The 21,001-nt window shown below is 48.2% G+C and overlaps 1 protein-coding gene across 1 annotated transcript in view; it reads left to right on the top strand.

Moving 5' to 3' along the window:
- 14-3-3epsilon (tyrosine 3-monooxygenase/tryptophan 5-monooxygenase activation protein epsilon) overlaps positions 1–21,001 on the top strand; it is a 57,944-nt gene that overhangs the window by 18,135 nt on the left and 18,808 nt on the right. The window contains exons 2-3 of the mRNA XM_076212687.1: positions 15,275–15,474; positions 20,635–20,759. Of these exons, the coding sequence (XP_076068802.1) occupies positions 15,275–15,474; positions 20,635–20,759 (325 nt within the window). The remainder of the gene's footprint in view (positions 1–15,274; positions 15,475–20,634; positions 20,760–21,001) is intronic.

Below are 21,001 nucleotides of genomic sequence, written 5' to 3'. Positions count from 1 at the left end.
GAACATATTGTTATCAACAAACTAGCCCAGGCATAAAATGAAGTTTATTTGTTACATTTTATTGATTGCAAAACATATAAAAATGCAATGCAAAATTAGGAAACATTTTACTTAAAAAAAAAAAAAATTGAAAGAATATTTAGCTGGCTGGGATGCCGACGCTGTTGGTAGCCTGGCAAAACTATCGTACTAGCGTCTCGCGGCGTGCGGAGTAATTGTTCTGCACTGCCAGGCATAACATTGCAATTCTATTACTCTATTAAATGTTGAATATTATTGCACTATCTCGTGGTCGTAAAGTCGATCAGTCGTAAGTCGCATAGGTCGTAAGTCGACGACTACCTGTGTGTATATATATATATATATATATATATATATATATATATATATATATACTGATATGCCTCTTGTTCTTTGTTCTCGTTCAAAGATGTCACACTAATCAAGCATGTTCACTCCTTTCATAGCTTAAAACATTGCAATTAGATCACTTGCATACATTTGCCTAATTGTAGTATACAGGAGAGAAACACTTGTGAGGTTCTCTTACTATGATAATGCCTACTATTATATACATCTATGGTTCCAACTTAGGTTATATCTCCTTTAACCCCTTCCATATGGTGACGCCTACATAGGCGTCATGAGCAGCAAGTGGGTACGCGAGGATGCCGATGTTGGCGTCCTGATTATATTTATTGTATTTGTACCTGCGTGACCCCCATACTCTGTAAACTGGCTTCATCATATTTTCTATGGTTATCAAAATTCACGGGTGAAAGAGAAAACGATTAATACAGTGGTGACTTTATTTTTTATAATGCGAGTGTTATGACGCAACATCGCACATCTGGCAGCTAATGCTGCCCACGAGATTTTGGCCCGTATTGAAGGGGTTAAATATAGTTGACCTTCCATTCCAAAGAGATCTAGTCTTTGAATGTTACACTGGGGTCATGGATTTCAATGGCTCACATTTTGACAACTGATTCAACCTCAATAAACTCCTACCCCTAAACTCGCAAATTTGACATTCAAACAACTTAAAAAGGTTCAAATTTCTCTGTCTTGTAAGATGGGGGTGATTCATGTTTCAACATAGTTTCAATGCCTCTTAGACCCCAGTGTACACCCTTTTCAGTAACCTGAACCACGTCAAGTACATCTTTCTCTTCAATCCTTCAATGTTTACAGGTCTAATTGTTTCATTTTCTCCTTGTATGACATACTTGTGGTTGGGAGCAAATTTTATTGCAATTTGTATACTTTTTATGTTAGTCCTTTCACTATAGGAACTGTACCACTGATGCATTTTTCAGTCCTGGGATGGGTTAGGGTTTCTTAAGGCTTTTCATCCTCTAAACCATATAGCAAAAAGTCACCATGACAGGTCTTTCAGCAACAGTCCCAGATCTCTCATTTTTCTTATAATAAATTTCTTTCCCAAGGAATAGTTCAATCATGGTCTTGAGTATTGCACATTTCCAATGCTTTGAAGAGTATACAGGAGTCCCTCAAATAACGCGGGGGGTTAGGTTCCTGAAATTACCGTGTATGACCAAATCCGCGTATGCTGACATTCCATATTAAATACCGAGAACTGTATGTATGTGTACGTGTGTGTGTGTGCGTGTGCGTGTATGTGGTGTATGTATGTGGCATATGTATGTGTTTGTGTGTATATGGCGTATGTATGTGTGTATGTGGCGTATGTATGTGTATTTACCTAGTTGTATTTTGCGGGAAGGGAGCTATGCTCGTGATGTCCCGCCATTGTATCTCAGTGTCTAGTTTGTTTTTAAACTCATGAATGGTTTTTGCGCATACTATTTCATTATCCAGTTTGTTCCAAGTGTCCAAAACTCTGTGGAAAACTGTTTTTCTTCAGTTCTCTTCTATAGCTGTTTTTTTTTTTTTTTTTTTTTTTTTTTTTTTTTTGTTTGTTTTGTTTTTTTTTTTTAGTTTGGTTTTGTTTTTATTTTGTTTTTTTTTTCCCCATGTCCTCTTGTGTTTCTTTTGTCCCAGTTAAGTAAGTTCTCTCTATCAAGTATCTGTGTCTTTCATGATTCTGTAGATGGTCAGTAGGTCACCTCGCTTCTTTGCTCCAGTGTCGGTAACTCCAGTTTAGCCAATCTCTCCTCGTATGATAGGTTTGCAAGTGCAGGTGCCATTTTTATAGCTGCTCTTTGGATTCTTTCTATTTTCTTTATATTCTTTTTGGTACTGGGGGACCACAATGTCGCCGCATACTCTAATCTAGGCCATATCAATGTAACCAATATTTTTTTTTATCATGTCTTCGTCCAAGTATGTAAATGCCACTTTTATTGATCTTAGCAAGTTGCAAGTCTCCCCGACAATTTTGTTAATCTGTATATCTTAGGACAAGTCGTTCGTGATAATTACACCCAAATCTTTTTCGGATCCTACTTTCTTTACTTCCTTGGTTCCAATTGTATATTTTCCTGATATTCTGTTTTTGCTTTTTCCAAACTCCATTATGCTACACTTCTTAGTATTAAAGTCCACTTCCCATTTCTGACTCCAGTTCCATACCCTATTTAGGTCTTCTTGCAGTGCTTCACAGTCCTCATCAGTCTCTACTTTCCTTAACAGTTTGGCGTCATCAGCAAAGAAGCTCATGTAGCAGTTCACGTCCTCGTCCATGTCATTCATATAGATAGCAAACATTATTGGTGCCAGTACAGATCCTTGCGGTACTCCACTGATCACCTCTTTCCAATCTGAATATTTTTCTCTGAGCACTACTCTCATCTTTCTACCAGTCAGAAAGTCCTCCATCCATTTTAGTAGGTTTCCTTGTATTCCTCCTATGTGTTCCAGTTTTTTTTAGTAATTTTCTGTGAGGTACTTTGTCAGAGGCTTTTTGCAAGTCTAGGAATGCACAATCAGCCCATCCATTTCTTTCTTGCACTATGTCTATTAGTCTTGAGTAAAAGCATATTAAGTTTGTGGTGCAAGATCTTCCTTGTCTGAACCCGAATTGTCTTGGGTTTAATATGTTGTTGTCTTCCAGATGTTTTACCCATCTATTCTTGATTATTTTCTCACAAATTTTGGCTATAGTGCTTGTTAGTGATACTGGCCTATAGTTGGTGGGTTCTTCCTTGTTTCCTCCTTTATATATTGGTACAATGTTAGCATTTTTCCAGTCCTTGGGTATCTTTCCTTCTTTGAGTGAGCTGTTTATTAAGATGTGTATTTTGTCTGTTAGTTCTTCTTTGCACTCCTTTACAATCCAATTTGCAATACCATCCGGGCCATGTGATTTTCTGACGTCCAGTCTTGATAGATGCTCTGATATTTCTTTTAGTGATGTTGTAAACTCACTATGTGGGGAGATTGCTTGTTATTATCTGTCCCAATTTTGTATTTTCTCTCTGGTGAAGACAGATTTAAAGTGATTGTTCATGACTTCGGCCATCTCTAAATCTTCTGTGTATTCTATATTTCCTTGGCATAGTTTCACCATTTCCTGTTTGGTTTTAAGTTTACCATTCACATACCGATAGAATAGCTTGGGTTGATCTTTGCATTTGTCTATAATATCCTTCTCATGGTTCCTTTTTTCCTCTCTTCTCACATTAACATACTCATTTCTACAGTTTATATAAATTTGCCATTTGCTTTGTTTTTTGTCTTTTCTCCACTTTTTCCAAGCTTTGTCCCTTCTGTCTTTTGCCTCACTGCATCTTTTGTTGAACCAACATTTAATGTACTCACTCTCTCGCTTTTGTCTTGGTACATGCCTGTTTACCCCTTCATTGTAATTATCCATCAATATATTCCATTTCTCTTCCACTGTTGTTTCTTCCCTATAAAAAATTTTCCCAGTTTGCATTCCGGAAGAATGTATTTAGTTTTGCAAAGTCTGTGTGTGTGTGTGCGTGCATGCGTGCGTCTGTGTTCGTATTTGTGTGTACACGCACGCGCATTCACAACATACACTGGTTGTCTAACACGTGTCTACGTGTGCGTGTCTACACGTGTGTAAGCGTGTATATGTCTGTTTTTGATCTCCCAAACCACCACCGCCAGTAACAACAAGAACCTCGTAAGAGAAATTAAGACACGGCAAGTGCAGTCATTATCAGACTTATTAGTTGTGTTCCAAACGAAAGAAACATTACACTTCAACAGGTTAGGGCTGTAAAATTTCACGATAGCATGGCGCAGGTGATGGAAGCGACAAGCTAAAGCTTGTTGGCTACTCCCTCCCTCCCTCCTGCATCAGTACACGTTGACACGTGACCGCAGGCAGCCACCCATGGCTATCCCCTCGCCCCACACCCTTGTTTGAGCAGTTCCCAGTGTACATAATGACCGTGTTATATGAGGATTGACTGTATGTGGTAAAATAGAAAGCAGTCACCACAAATGTTTGCAATGTTGCCGCGTGTGTGCGTATGCGTGCCCGACTCGGCGCGAATTTTAAAACGGTTCTCTACGTTTGAGATGGTTTTGAAATAAAATCCGTGTACGATTGAATCTGCGTTATTTGAGGGACTCCTGTATGTAGGAAAGGGAACTATGTTGACGAGCCCATCTCTTACTGTGTGTGCTTGTGCACATGTCTGCTTGTCATTGTCTTTATTTAATTGTGGCATGAAGAGAGGAGGTGTGTGTGCACAAGGGAGAGAAAGAGATAGGTTCACTAGTCTTGGATCATGTTAAACTTGACCAACAGTTATTACCCTCCCAGATGAGAGTTCAGAGCACATATGGACTGATCTATGGGTAATACTGACTTCACACACAGTACAATGGTGTGGTGTTTCAGTAATACGAGTTCAAGCCTCTTCTGGGGGCTGAAAACTTAAGCATTGCTGCTCTGTAAGCTAGTACTCCAACTCGGTTGGGCAAGGAGTTGGGGGGGGGGAGGTCAAAGTCACATAATTATCAATAGATTGGGCCATATATGAGCTCAGCTCTCATGTGGGAGGGTAATAGCTGTCAGTGACTAGTCCCATATGTCATCCACGACTGGTGTAAAAGAATTTGTTCCTTGGATTGCCAGTTGGACACGAGATTGACTGCTATTACCCATCTGAATGAGAGCTGGGATATAATGGCCTGATATATGAATGGGCGAGAGAGAGAGAGAGAGAGAGAGGGATTAACCATGGTCTTGGATAACATGGTAGACATGTGATCAACAAATATAACTTTGGTGGGTGGGAACAGTGTTCATATATGACTTTATCTATTTGTGTGTGTGTGAGAGAGATTTTATAGGATCCCATCAGTTTCCATAGGCTAATTGTGACCCATAATTGTCCTGTGTCATTTGAATATTATTTCATAATCTGTAATCCAGTCCAGTTTTTTTCTTTTCCAAGTGCTTTTCATCTTGTAGCCTGTTTCTTTGTTCCTAACTTATTGTAGGTCTTAAAGTAAGTTCACAGCTTTTGTGGCTCTAAACATGGATATTAGATAACCTCAGGCCCTCTTGGTAGGATTAGCAAGATTAGGAACAATTTGTCATCATCTCCCCTCCTCATCTCCCCATATCTTCTCCCTGCATCCTCTCCTTCCCTATCTTCCATTCCACCTTATCAAACTCTCTTCTTCCTCTCTTTCCCCTCCTAATTCCTCTTCTTCCTCTCCTTCCCATCCTAATTCCTCTTCTTCCTCTCCTTCCCATCCTAATTCCTCTTCTTCCTCTCCTTCCCATCCTAATTCCTCTTCTTCCTCTCCTTCCCATCCTAATTCCTCTTCTTCCTCTCCTTCCCATCCTAATTCCTCTTCTTCCTCACCTCTCTCCCTCCTCTCCTCACCTCCTCTCCTCACCTCTCTCCCTCCTCTCCTCACCTCACCTCTCTCCCTCCTCTCCTCACCTCACCTCTCTCCCTCCTCACCTCTCCCTCCTCTCCCTCCTCTCCTCACCTCACCTCTCTCCCTCCTCTCCTCACCTCACCTCTCTCCCTCCTCACCTCTCCCTCCTCTCCCTCCTCTCCTCACCTCACCTCTCTCCCTCCTCTCCTCACCTCACCTCACCTCTCTCCCTCCTCTCCTCACCCCTCCTCACCTCTCTCCCTCCTCTCCTCACCTCACCTCACCTCACCTCTCTCCCTCCTCTCCTCACCTCACCTCTCTCCCTCCTCTCCTCACCTCTCTCCCTCCTCTCCTCACCTCACCTCACCTCTCTCCCTCCTCTCCTCACCTCACCTCACCTCTCTCCCTCCTCTCCTCACCTCACCTCACCTCTCTCCCTCCTCTCCTCACCTCACCTCTCTCCCTCCTCTCCTCACCTCACCTCACCTCACTACTCTCCCTCCTCTCCTCACCTCACCTCTCTCCCTCCTCACCTCACCTCTCTCCCTCCTCTCCTCACCTCTCTCCCTCCTCTCCTCACCTCACCTCTCTCCCTCCTCTCCTCACCTCACCTCTCTCCCTCCTCTCCTCACCTCCGCCCCTCATCTCCTCCCCTCCTCTCCTCACCTCTCTCCCTCCGCCCCTCCCCTCCTCTCCCTCCTCTCCTCACCTCCTCTCCCTCCTCTCCTCACCTCACCTCTCCCCTCCTCTCCTCACCTCCTCACCTCACCTCACACTCTCCTCTCCTCGCCTCTCTCTCTCCTCACCTCTCTCCCTCCTCTCCTCACCTCACCTCTCTCCCTCCTCTCCTCACCTCACCTCTCTCCCTCCTCTCCTCACCTCACCTCTCTCCCTCCTCTCCTCACCTCACCTCTCTCCCTCCTCTCCTCACCTCACCGCACTCACCTCTCTCCCTCCTCTCCTCACCTCACCTCTCTCCCTCCTCTCCTCACCTCACCTCACCTCTCCCCTCCTCTCCTCACCTCACCTCTCTCCCTCCTCTCCTCACCTCACCTCTCCCCATCCTCTCCTCACCTCACCTCACCTCACCTCACTTCTCCTCTCTCCTCCCTCTCCTCACCTCTCCTCTCTCCCTCCTCTCCTCACCTCACCTCTCTCCCTCCTCTCCTCACCTCACCTCTCTCCCTCCTCTCCTCTCCTCACCTCACCTCTCTCCCTCCTCTCCTCACCTCACCTCTCTCCCTCCTCTCCTCACCTCACCTCTCTCCCTCCTCTCCTCACCTCACCTCTCTCCCTCCTCTCCTCACCTCACCTCTCTCCCTCCTCTCCTCACCTCACCTCTCTCCCTCCTCTCCTCTCCTCTCCTCACCTCACCTCACCTCTCTCCCTCCTCTCCTCACCTCACCTCCCTCCCTCCTCACCTCACCTCACCTCACCTCTCTCCCTCCTCTCCTCACCTCACCTCTCTCCCTCCTCTCCTCACCTCTCTCCCTCCTCTCCTCACCTCTCTCCCTCCTCTCCTCACCTCTCTCCCTCCTCTCCTCACCTCTCTCCCTCCTCTCCTCACCTCTCTCCCTCCTCTCCTCACCTCTCTCCCTCCTCTCCTCACCTCACCTCTCTCCCTCCTCTCCTCACCTCACCTCACCTCTCTCCCTCCTCTCCTCACCTCTCTCCCTCCTCTCCTCACCTCACCTCTCTCCCTCCTCTCCTCTCCTCACCTCTCTCCCTCCTCTCCTCTCCTCACCTCTCTCCTCTCCTCACCTCTCTCCTCTCCTCACCTCTCTCCTCTCCTCACCTCTCTCCTCTCCTCACCTCTCTCCTCTCCTCACCTCTCTCCTCTCCTCACCTCTCTCCTCTCCTCACCTCTCTCCTCTCCTCACCTCACCTCTCTCCCTCCTCTCCTCACCTCTCTCCCTCCTCTCCTCACCTCACCTCTCTCCCTCCTCTCCTCACCTCACCTCTCTCCCTCCTCTCCTCACCTCACCTCTCTCCCTCCTCTCCTCACCTCACCTCACCTCTCTCCCTCCTCTCCTCACCTCTCCTCACCTCACCTCTCTCCCTCCTCTCCTCACCTCACCTCTCTCCCTCCTCTCCTCACCTCACCTCTCTCCCTCCTCTCCTCACCTCACCTCTCTCCCTCCTCTCCTCACCTCACCTCACCTCTCTCCCTCCTCTCCTCACCTCACCTCTCTCCCTCCTCTCCTCACCTCACCTCTCTCCCTCCTCACCTCACCTCACCTCTCTCCCTCCTCTCCTCACCTCACCTCACCTCTCTCCCTCCTCACCTCACCTCACCTCTCTCCCTCCTCACCTCACCTCTCTCCCTCCTCACCTCACCTCTCTCCCTCCTCACCTCACCTCACCTCTCTCCCTCCTCTCCTCACCTCTCTCCCTCCTCTCCCTCCTCACCTCACCTCACCTCTCTCCCCCTCCCCCTCTCCTCTCTCTCCCTCCTCTCCTCTCTCCCTCCTCTCCTCACCTCACCTCACCTCACCTCTCTCCCTCCTCTCCTCACCTCACCTCTCTCCCTCCTCTCCTCACCTCACCTCTCTCCCTCCTCTCCTCACCTCTCTCCCTCCTCTCCTCACCTCACCTCTCTCCCTCCTCTCCTCACCTCACCTCTCTCCCTCCTCTCCTCACCTCACCTCTCTCCCTCCTCTCCTCACCTCTCTCCCTCCTCTCCTCTCCTCTCTCCCTCCTCTCCTCACCTCACCTCTCTCCCTCCTCTCCTCACCTCACCTCTCTCCCTCCTCTCCTCACCTCACCTCTCTCCCTCCTCTCCTCACCTCACCTCTCTCCCTCCTCTCCTCACCTCACCTCTCCTCCTCTCCTCACCTCCTCTCCTCACCTCACCTCTCTCTCCCTCCTCTCCTCACCTCACCTCACCTCTCTCCCTCCTCTCCTCACCTCACCTCACCTCTCTCCCTCCTCTCCTCTCCCCACACCTCACGTCTCTCCCTCCTCTCCTCTCCTCACCTCACCTCTCTCCCTCCTCTCCTCACCTCACCTCTCTCCCTCCTCTCCTCACCTCACCTCTCTCCCTCCTCTCCTCACCTCACCTCTCTCCCTCCTCTCCTCACCTCACCTCACCTCTCTCCCTCCTCACCTCACCTCTCTCCCTCCTCTCCTCACCTCTCTCCCTCCTCTCCTCACCTCTCTCCCTCCTCACCTCTCCTCACCTCACATCTCTCCCTCCTCTCCTCACCTCTCTCCCTCCTCTCCTCACCTCACCTCTCTCCCTCCTCTCCTCACCTCACCTCTCTCCCTCCTCTCCTCCTCTCTCCCTCCTCTCCTCACCTCTCTCCCTCCTCACCTCACCTCACCTCACCTCTCTCCCTCCTCTCCTCACCTCTCTCCCTCCTCTCCTCCCTCCTCACCTCACCTCCTCACCTCACCTCTCTCCCCTCCTCACCTCACCTCACCTCTCTCCCTCCTCTCCTCTCCTCACCTCTCTCCCTCCTCTCCTCTCCTCACCTCTCTCCCTCCTCTCCTCACCTCTCTCCCTCCTCTCCTCTCCTCACCTCTCTCCCTCCTCTCCTCTCCTCACCTCTCTCCCTCCTCTCCTCTCCTCACCTCTCTCCTCTTCCTCCTCTCCTCACCTCTCTCCTCTTCCTCCTCTCCTCACCTCTTCCTCCTCTCCTCACCTCTCTCTCCTCTCCTCACCTCTCTTCCTCCTCTCCTCACCTCTGCCTCCTCTCCTCACCTCTCTCTCTCTCCTCACCTCTCTCTCTCTCCTCTTCCTCCTCTCTCTCTCCTCTTCATCCTCTCCTCACCTCTCTCTCCTCTTCCTCCTCTCCTCACCTCTCTCTCTCCTCACCTCTCTCTCTCTCCTCACCTCTCTCTCTCTCCTCACCTCTCTCTCTCCTCACCTCTCTCTCTCCTCTCTCCTCTTCCCCCTCTCCTCACCTCTCTCTCTCCTCACCATTCTCTCTCTCCTCACCATTCTCTCTCTCCTCACCATTCTCTCTCTCCTCACCATTCTCTCTCCTCACCTCTCTCTCTCCTCTTCCTCATCTCCCTCCTCTTCCTCATCTCCCTCCTCTCTCTCCTCTTCCTCATCTCCCTCCTCTCTCTCCTCTTCCTCATCTCCCTCCTCTTCCTCATCTCCCTCCTCTCTCTCCTCTTCCTCATCTCCCTCCTCTCTCTCCTCTTCCTCCTCTCCCTCCTCTCCCTCCTCTTCCTCCTAAGTGTAGCTTGTTAAATGTAGTGCTACACAACCCCGAAAATAGATACATCTTAGATAACACGTTTTTAGAAAAATCTGAGTGTGAGAGGGACTTGGGAGTTCTGGTGAGTCCGGACCTTAAAACCAGGAAGCAGTGCATTAGTGCCAGAAATAAAGCTAACAATGCATTAGGCTTCATTGCTAGGACGGTAACGAATAGAAGTGCACAGGTAATTATTAAACTCTATCTAGCGATAGTTAGACCCATCCTTGACTATGCGGTACAGTTTTGGTCTCTGTCCTACAGAATGGACATAAATTCACTAGAATCAGTACAGAGAAGAACGACCAAAATGATACATGGAATCGGAAATTTGCCTTACGAAGAGAGGCTTAGGCACCTAAACTTACACTCTCTGGAAAGATGCAGAGTGCGGGGTGATCTAATTGAAGTGTTCAAGTGGATCAAAGGCTATAACAAGGGTGATGCAAACAAGGTCATCATAATAAAACAACAGGGCAGGACTCGCAGTAATGGGTATAAGCTGCACAAATTTAGATTTAAGAAGGAAATAGGCAAGAATTGGTTTACTAATAGGGTGGTCGATGAATGGAATAAACTTAGTAACCATGTAGTAAGCGATGAAACTATCAGTTGTTTTAAAAAAATGATTAGACAACTTTATGGATGGGGATGACAAGTGGTGATGGATACGGAGCTGCCTGGTGTGGACATTGTGGTCTTTTGCAGTCTCCTTTATTCTTATGTTCTTATGTTATGTTCTCTTCCTCCTCTCCCTCCTCACCTCTCCTCACCTCTCCTCACCTCTCCTCTCTTCCTCCTCTCCCCACCTGTCCCCACCTCTCCTCTCTTCCTCCTCTCCCTCCTCATCTCTCCTTTCCTCTCCCTTTTCACCTCTCCTTTCCTCTCCCTTTTCACCTCTCCTTTCCTCTTCCTTTTCACCTCTCCTTTCCTCTTCCTTTTCACCTCTCCTCTCTTCCTCCTCTCCCTTCTCACCTCTCCTCTCTTCCTCTTCTCCCTCCTCTCTTCTCTCTCCTCTCTCCCTCCTCTCTTCTATCTCCTCTCCCTCCTCACCTCTCCTCTCTTCTTCTTCACCCTCCTTGCCTCTCCTATCTTCCTCCTCTCCCTCCTCACCTCTCCTCTCTTCTTCTTCACCCTCCTTGCCTCTCCTATCTTCCTCCTCTCCCTCCTCACCTCTCCTCTCTTCTTCCTCTTCCTCCTCTCCCTCCTCACCTCTCCTCTTTTCCTCCTCTCCCTCATCACCCTCCTCACCTCTCCTCTTTTCCTCCTCTCCCTCATCACCTCTCCTCTCCTCCCTCATCACCTTTCCTCTCTTCCTCTCCCTCCTCACCTCTCCTCTCCTCTCTTCCTCCTCTCCCTCATCACCTCTCCTCTCTTCCTCCTCTCCCTCCTCACCTCTCCTCTCTTCCTCCTCTCCCTCCTCACCTCTCCTCTCTTCCTCCTCTCCCTCCTCACCTCTCCTCTCTTCCTCCTCTCCCTCCTCACCTCTCCTCCTCTTCCTCCTCTCCCTCCTCACCTCTCCTCCTCCTCTTCCTCCTCTCCCTCCTCACCTCTCTTCCTCCTCTCCCTCCTCACCTCTCCTCTCTTCCTCCTCTCCCTCCTAGCTTCCTCCTCTCCCTCCTCACCTCTCCTCTCTTCCTCCTCACCTCTCCTCTCTTCCTCCTCGCCCTCCTCACCTCTCCTCTCTTCCTCCTCACCTCTCCTCTCTTCCTCCTCGCCCTCCTCACCTCTCCTCGCCCTCCTAACCTCTCCTCTCTTCCTCCTCTCCCTCCTCACCTCGCCTCTCTTCCTCCTCACCTCTCTTCCTCCTCACCTCTCCTCTCTTCCTCCTCGCCTTCCTCCTCACCTCTCCTCTCTTCCTCCTCGCCCTCCTCACCTCTCCTCTCTTCCTCCTCGCCCTCCTCACCTCTCCTCTCTTCCTCCTCGCCCTCCTCACCTCTCCTCTCTTCCTCCTCGCCCTCCTCACCTCTCCTCTCTTCCTCCTCGCCCTCCTCACCTCTCCTCTCTTCCTCCTCGCCCTCCTCACCTCTCCTCTCTTCCTCCTCGACCTCCTCACCTCTCCTCTCTTCCTCCTCGACCTCCTCACCTCTCCTCTCTTCCTCCTCACCTCTCCTCTCCCTCCTCTCCCTCCTCACCTCTCCTATCTTCCTCACCTCTCCTATCTTCCTCCTCTCCTATCATCCTTTGCACCTCTCCCTCCTCTCCTCTCCTCTCCTCTCCCACCTTGCCTCTCCTCTTCCTCCTCTCCTCTTCCTCCTCTCCCACCTCGCCTCTCCTCTTCCTGCTCTCCCACCTTGCCCCTCCTCACCTCTCCTCTCCCCCTCCTCACCTCTCCTCTCCCCCTCCTCACCTCTCCTCTCCCCCTCCTCACCTCTCCTCTCCCCCTCCTCACCTCTCCTCTCCCCCTCCTCACCTCTCCTCTCCCCCTCCTCACCTCTCTCTCCTCTCCCCCTCCTCACCTCTCCTCTCCCCCTACTCACCTCTCCTCTCCCCCTCCTCACCTCTCCTCTCCCCCTCCTCACCTCTCCTCTCCCCCTCCTCACCTCTCCTCTCCCCCTCCTCACCTCTCCTCTCCCCCTCCTCACCTCTCCTCTCCCCCTCCTCACCTCTCCTCTCCCCCTCCTCACCTCTCCTCTCCCCCTCCTCACCTCTCCTCTCCTCTCCCCCTCCTCTCCTCTCCTCTCCCCCTCCTCTCCTCTCCTCTCCCCCTCCTCACCTCTCCTCTCCCCCTCCTCACCTCTCCTCTCCCCCTCCTCACCTCTCCTCTCCCCCTCCTCACCTCTCCTCTCCCCCTCCTCACCCCTCCTCACCTCTCCTCTCCCCCTCCTCACCTCTCCCCCTCCTCACCTCTCCCCCTCCCCCACACCTCACCTCTCCCCCTTCTCCCCCACACCTCACCTCTCCCCCTTCTCCCCCACACCTCACCTCTCCCCCTCCTCCCCCACACCTCACCTCTCCCCCTCCTCCCCTCTCCATTCTCCCCCTCCTCACCTCTCCTCTCCCCCTCCTCCCCTCTCCTCTCCCCCTCCTCCCCTCTCCTCTCCCCCTCCTCACCTCTCCCCCTCCTCACCTCTCCCCCTCCTCACCTCTCCTCTCCCCCTCCTCACCTCTCCTCTCCCCCTCCTCACCTCTCCTCTCCCCCTCCTCACCTCTCCTCTCCCCCTCCTCACCTCTCCTCTCCCCCTCCTCACCTCTCCTCTCCCCCTCCTCACCTCTCCTCTCCCCCTCCTCACCTCTCCTCTCCCCCTCCTCACCTCTCCTCTCCCCCTCCTCACCTCTCCCCCACCTCACCTCTCCTCTCCTCCACCACACCTCTCCTCTCCCCCTACTCACCTCTCCTCTCCCCCTCCTCACCTCTCCTCTCCCCCTCCTCACCTCTCCTCACCTCTCCCCCTCCTCTCCTCTCCTCTCCCTCTCCTCTCCTCTCCTCTCCCCTCACACCTCACCTCTCCCCCACCTCACCTCTCCTCTCCCCCTCCTCACCTCTCCTCTCCCCCTCCTCACCTCTCCTCTCCCCCTCCTCACCTCTCCTCTCCCCCTCCTCACCTCTCCTCTCCCCCTCCTCACCTCTCCTCTCCCCCTCCTCACCTCTCCTCTCCCCCTCCTCACCTCTCCTCTCCCCCTCCTCACCTCTCCTCTCCCCCTCCTCTCCCCCTCCTCACCTCTCCTCTCCCCCTCCTCACCTCTCCTCTCCTCTCCCCCTCCTCACCTCTCCTCTCCCCCTCCTCACCTCTCCTCTCCCCCTACTCACCTCTCCTCTCCCCCTACTCACCTCTCCTCTCCTCTCTCCCCCTCCTCACCTCTCCTCCTCTCCCCCTCCTCACCTCTCCTCTCCCCATCCTCTTCTCTCCTCTCCCCCTCCTCACCTCTCCTCTCTCCCACCTCACCTCTCCCCCACCTCACCTCTCCTCTCCCCCACCTCACCTCTCCCCACCTCACCTCTCCTCTCCCTTCCCCCACCTCACCTCTCCTCACCTCACCTCTCCTCTCCCTCCTCACCTCTCCTCTCCCTCCTCACCTCTCCTCTCCCTCCTCACCTCTCCTCTCTTCCTCCTCACCTCTCCTCTCTCCCTCCTCACCTCTCCTCTCCCTCCTCACCTCTCCTCTCCCTCCTCACATCTCCTCTCTTCTTCCTCTCCATATATTCCTCTCCCTTTAATCTCCTCTTGTTCATCTCTTATCTTCCTCTCTCTTCTTCCTATCCTATTTTTCTCCACCTCTTCTTCTCTCTTCTCCCTCTTCTCCCACTTCTCCTACTTCTTCTTTTCCTCTCCTATGCTTCCTCTCCTCTCCTTTCTTCTCTTTCCACTTCCTCCTCCATTTCCTCACCTACCTTTTCTCCTCCCTCATCTCCTCTCCTTCTCTTCACCTCTTCCTCTCCCTTTTCTCTTCATCTCTTCCTCTCCTCTTCACTTTTCTTCTCTTCCTCTCCCTCTTCTTATTCTTCATCTTTCCACTCTTCTCCCTCTTGTCCTTCTTCTCCTCTCCTATCTTTTTCCTCGCTTCTCATCTTCCTCTCCTTCCTCCCTTCTTTCTCTCATCCTCCTCTCCTGCACATTCGACAAATCCCCAAAATACTCGACCCACATTCCCCATACCATCTACTTCCATTAGCATTTCTTCTGCTTCAATTCTCTGCAAAACACATACCCAATTTTAACTCTCTCCATGGCCTCCCTCAATTGGCATTTTGCATCTTATTCTGTACCTCGTTTCTCTAGGTCTGTTGTGTAAAAAAAAAAGTCCTCAAACTTGCTTCTCTCAAACACTATTTCTATAATCTGTTTATGATGTCCAAAATTTTCTCAATTAATGTTTCTTCCTCTTATTATTATTATTCTTATTCCTATTAATCTTCTAGCACAGACCTTTATCCTCTGGCTAGTTTCCTGCTGCATTTAGCTCTCCTAAGACCTTTACATTCACATTCCTCCCAAAAACTTCCACACATTAGTTTACATCATTCCAAATCTTCTCATTTTTCTTACTACCAGTACAGTACACAAACTCCCATACTTTCCAAACTTGATCTGAAATGCCCAGTAGTAGTATAAACAAAATTACTTTGGTTTTGCTCGCTACAAGGTTGGCTGTGATTATTGTTGCAATGTTTCATTGTGTAGACATTAGTCATATTTGAACAAGCTTTTTCTTTGTACAAAGACAATATAGGAGCACCACATGCTTTAGAGAAGTCTCAACATTCAACAATTCATTATATTCTAAATAATTATGAATTCTAATAAAAAAAAAAAAATTCATCTTTCCAGAAATGGTGGAAGCCATGAAGAGTGTGGCCTCCATGGACCTGGAATTAACAGTTGAAGAGAGGAATTTGTTATCAGTTGCTTACAAGAATGTAATTGGTGCACGTCGGGCATCCTGGCGGATCATATCTTCCCTAGAACAAAAGGAAGAAAACAAGGGTGGTGAAGAGAAGCTAGAAATGATCCGAACATACAGGACACAGGTATTTATGAATATATGTTGAATATGAGGCATCTAGAATAGAAAGTGGGAAATGCTGGTGTCATGCATAAACATTTTTCCTCTTGACATCAAATTCGAAGAACTATATTTTCTGTACCGAGGTGTGGCATTTACCCCTTTCTATTCTAGAGGCCTCATATGTGGTCATGCTGGAGAAAGTGAAGAGCTAATAAGTATTTAATGGTCACTTGTAGCAGGGATGAAGGCAAAATAATTTAGGGAAGCTGTATATGTCTGAGGAATGAAAAATGTCATGATTTGAAATAGGTGAGGAATGTAATGAGAATGTACAATAGGATGATTATGGCATGCTGAATGAGGTAGACATTAAAATCAAGGAAGACTAAAAGGAGTATGAATGTATGAAATGAAGTTACTATGGTGGGAGTTATGAAGATGGATAGAAATGAGGAGTTAAAGTGGAGAGTGGGGCTGCAAAGAGAACTGGCAAATGTTGATCATAGAATACTTGGATGGATTAGGCAAATGAAAAGAATGAATGGAAGAAAACTAGCAAAAAAATGAAATTCAAAGGTAGATGAACTTGAGGTGAAGTTTTTTAAATTTAGAAAGAGATGGTTAGGGCGAAAGGGGCCTTCGGTACAAGGGGAATGTCTGTTGAGTAAGGGTGGAAAGTGGCCGAGTATGGATGATAAATTGGTGTGGCCAGAAGGGATTTATTTTTATCTCCTTTGTAAATTCTTGAGTGGATAACGGTTAAGGAACAAAGAATCGTGAAATGGATTAAACCACCCTTGGCTGTTGAGACCACCTATGGTGGTGTTTTGCAGCATTACCCACTGACTAAAGCAGTGGGCAGGGGACTAGAATGACCCTACATCCTTGAAAAGCGAAGATAAAAAGAACAACAAATGGGTGAGGGGGTGGATGACTGCCATTGCTGGGCCACTATACTCTCAAGGGATAGGGCATTTTGGTTATATGTACATAGTGAGTCAATGCACGAGTAAAAGAGTAGAACTTAGTTTGAGAAGTTATTAGGAATGGATAATAAACTACTTGATATGTAGGTGATGTTCGGAGTTAGAGGTGCATATGAAATGAGAATTCAAAGTATGAAAGCTCACTGGCCAAGTGGGTTAGGGCATCGTTACTTGCGACGAAGGTTGAGGATATGGTGGTTTGAACCCTGCCACTGGCAAAGTTGAACTAAGGACATGGTTCATTAAATTCCATGCTACAAAGTCTTCTGTAAGAGGCATCATCCTAGCCTCCAGATAGGGGGGAGTTTGTGATGTTAAATCATATCATTAGTGGTGGATTTTGGGAAGGTATGAGTTGAAAGTTGAAGGTAAAAGTATGCAGAATGTCTAAAAGGAGGTACAGTGATGGTGGACTGGCTGGTGAGGTTATTTAATGTTTGCTGGAGAGAGGGTAGAATGCCGGAGGACTGGAGGAGTGCCTGTATAGTTCCACTTTACAAGGGAAAAGGGGACAAGTGTGAATGTAGTAGTTTCAGAGGGATTAGCTTGTTAAGTATAGTTGGGAAGGCTTATGGGAGAATCTTGATTGAGAGGATTAGGAGAGGAACAGGAGTAATTGGTGAGGAACAGTGTGGATTTAGGATGGGTAGAGGTTGTGTAGATCAGATCTTTGTGGTAAGACAAATATGTGAGAAAGCTATAGGAAAGGGGAAGGATGTTTTTTTGGGCTTTTATGGATCTGGAAAAGGCTTACAATAGGGTAGACAGAAAGGCACTGTGGGAGGTTATGCAGATGTATGGGATAGGAGGAAAGCTTTTGGGAGCTGTCAAGAGTTTTTATGAGAATAGTAGAGCTTGTGTCAGGATTAGAAATGGAGAGAGTGAGTGGTTCGAGGTAGTAAAGGTGGGACTTCGTCAGGGATGCGTTATGTCACCCTGGCTGTTCAACTTATACATGGATGGGGTAGTGCGAGAGGTAAATGCAAGGGTAGTGGGTCAGGGATTGGAGATGGTTAAAGAAAATGGAGAAAAGTGGGAGGTGAGCCAGCTGTTGTTTGCGGATGACTGCGCTCGTGGCAGGATCGGAGGAGGGACTGAGGAAATTGGTGACAGAGTTTGGCATATGTGATAGAAGATAGCTAAAGATTAATGTGGGTAAAAGTAAGGTGATGAGATGTACAAGGGGTGAAAGTGGCAGTAGACTGGAAGTGAGCATTAAGGGAGAGTGACTGGAGGAAGTGGATAGTTTTAGATACTTGGGTGCAAATGTGGCAGGAAAAGGTGGAGTGAAGATGGAGGTAGAATGTAGATTGAGAGAAGCGAGTAAATGCCTTAGTGTATTGAAGAGTGCAATGAGGAATAGACATTTGGGAATGGATGCCAAGAGGAGACTGTATGAAGGAGTGATTGTGCCAACAGCACTGTATGGGGGTAGAAACATGGAACATTAGAGAAGAAGAGAGGAGTTTGAATGTGTTTGAGATGAGGTGTCTGAGAAGTATGATGGGGGTTACTAGGCTAGATAGAGTGAGAAATAAGGAGGTGAGGAGAAGGGGGGTGGAAAGGGAGTTGGGAGATAGGGATGATGAAAGAGTATTAGGATGTTTTGGACACATGGAAAGAATGAGTGAAGAAAGACTAGTAAAAGAGGTATGGAAGGCAGATGTGGAGGGAGTGAACATGAGGGGACGTCCTAGGATGAGGTGGATGGATGGGGTGAAGGGGGCTTTGGGGAAGAGGAGAATGTCTGTTGAGGAAGGACGGGAGAGGACAGAAGACGGGTGAATGGAGAATGGTTGTATATGGATGATGTTGTGATGCATAGGTGGGATGGTGGGTGAGGTAGTCTGTGTGAGCAAAATTTGATGCAGCCCGAAGGGACTTCTCCCCATCTTCTCCTTTTATGCATGGGGGGACCTTGCTGTGGATGTGCTGTGTCTTGCGACACTGCTTCTGACCCAGGGCAGTGGACAAGGTGCAGGGATGACCTGTCATCCAGGAGGTGCTAAGATAAGAGGGGTGGAGGGGTGTGGAGTGTATTGAGGGATGAAATGGGTGGGAGTGATTTTATGCCTTTTCCTTTTTGGCTACCTCCCTAGTAAGGGGGAAAAAACCTTGGTATATGTATGTATGTAAAAGTAAGGAAAGGATGGCAGCAAGTTGGAAGTGGACAATTTAAGTATTTGGGGGGTTGCATGTGGCAAGAAATGGAGTAGGGATAGAGGTAAAGTATAGGTGGAGAGAAACGAACAAATGCCTTTGGAGATAGAAAGGTGCAATGAGAAATAGGCATCTGGGAATGGATGCAAAGAGAATTATATGAAGGGGTGATCATGTTTATGACACTGGCCCAAATTCCTGGAATTTAATAGAGGCAGAACAGAAGTTCTAAATATATTTGAGACGGAAGTATGGTAGGGCTTACAAGGTTGGATAGTGAGAAATAAATAGGTGGGCAGGGCTGGAAAGTGAACAGGCTGATGAAAAGTTATGGTTTGGACACATGGAAAGAATGAGTGAAGATTAGCTAAAGAGGTGTGGAAAGCAGAAGTGGATGATGTAAACTTGATGCGATGTCAGGATCAAATGAATGGATTGGGTGAAAGGGGCTTTGAACAAGAATGTCTAGAGGAAGGAAGGGAGAAGGCAGGGGATAGGGGTGAGTGAGAGATGATTGTTTATGGATGATATTTTGGTACAGCCCCAAGGGATTTCTTCCAGTCTTCCACATGAGGGGAGAGTGAGGGGGGAGGGGGTTGCTGTGTAAATGTAGTGGTCCTGCCATGGCTGTGCTGTGTCTTGCTGCATTGCTCCCAACCTGGGCTCTGGGCAGGAGACAGGGATGACCCTCATGAGCTAAGATGAAAGAGAAACAAGGGTGGTGGACGGGAGTGGGTGCATAGCTTTGAATTACCTATCTTATATGGGGGAAGCACTTGATATAGATACAAACTAAAATTTTGTGGCATTTTATAATTAATACAAAAGTTTTGAACAGCAGTTGCAGGCAGGGGTAATAGATGCACAAAAAATGTAAACCAGGAGCCTGTGTTATGTATATCGACAATGGAATTATTTTGCTATAGACAGATGCACGCTGTCAATCATCTGATCATATTTGTAGAAACTAAGAAAATTAAATAGAATATGGTCATAGCTCATTGGGTTGTAGAATGTACTGCTTGTTGGAGCAGGCATTTGTGGTTAGGGTGGGTTCCAAGACTTCAATTGGGCTAGATCATCAATGTATAAGCTTGTGCTGATTCTATATAGAACATTCTGCTGTGCTGTCTATGGCTACAGTAAAAAGAAGGAAACTTGCTGGACTTTGGGGGTTCAGGGCAGGGAATAGGGATGTCCCTATGTACACCCAGTTGGTGGGACAGGAGGTAGGATATGGAGATAGTTAAGGATCTGTGGAAGCCTAGAAGAAAATTTGTTGGATTCATCACCTTGAAAAAATGTGGCATATACATGCAGGTTGTTTCTGTTTGCATCAGATGTCTGTGGTTCTTCAACCAGCACAGAAGTCAGATTGGAGGGATAATAGGAGGGGATGTTCCAATCACTAGGAGACTGAACAAGACCATCTCCAGAGCCCTGTCCAATGCTTTGTGTACCGCTGTATCCATGTACATGCTGAAGAATCATAGTGACATTGCACAACCCCGATACAGCCCCACCTTTACTTTGGATCATTCACTTTCTCTGTTCCCCACCCTAACACAAGCGCCAATACTTGTGTGAAAACTTTTGACTGCTTTCAACAGCCTTCCCCTATCCTGTAGATCAAAAACATGCCACAGTACCTTCCTGTTAACCATGATATATTCCTTTCCAAAACCATAAAAGCCCCAAAAAGATAAACGCCTTTTGGCCAAAAAATTTGAGTATATCTGCCTTGCTACAAACATTTTATCCATAGCTCTTCCTTTCCTAAACCCACAATTTTTTTCAGTAGCCATGTGGCCTTGCTTTAATGTTATGAGAAATAATCTTCAGAGAGGGTTAGGATGGCACCTCCTAACAAATTACTTTTTGAAGCGGGGAATTTAATGATGTATGCCTTTACTACATTTATGATAAGGCTATAAATGTCTGGACAGAACTAGTGAATATGTTAATTCTATGGGGGATGATATAAATGTGTCTGAATGCATTTTATGTTTACCAAGTGGACTATTCATATTTTCCAGGTGGAAAATGAGCTTAAGGATATTTGCTCCGACATCCTAGGCCTTCTTGACAAACACCTTATTCCAACAGCTTCAGCAGGGGAGAGTAAGGTCTTTTTCTACAAGATGAAGGGTGACTATCACCGGTATGTGGAAGAGTTGTAGTTTCTTGCATGTAATTAGTATAAGTTCACTTTTTATATATTGATTTGACAGTGAAGTTTATGTAATGGTGGGTATGGTGACCTAATTTGAGATGTTGTTCAAGAAGTATGGGGTGGGGGTTCTGAGGGTGGATAAAATAAGGTAGTGAGGAGTGGTGTATAGGTTGAAAGGGGAGCAGGCAGATGAAATAATGTTGAGATAATTTGGGCATATTAAAAGTGGA

Source organism: Oratosquilla oratoria, chromosome 30 (assembly GCF_046742065.1).
Source record: "Oratosquilla oratoria isolate Oo_2021 chromosome 30, ASM4674206v1, whole genome shotgun sequence".
Lineage (NCBI taxonomy): Eukaryota > Metazoa > Arthropoda > Malacostraca > Stomatopoda > Squillidae > Oratosquilla > Oratosquilla oratoria.
Note: the sequence above shows the minus strand (reverse complement) of the source record. Positions and strands in the feature narration are given on the sequence as shown.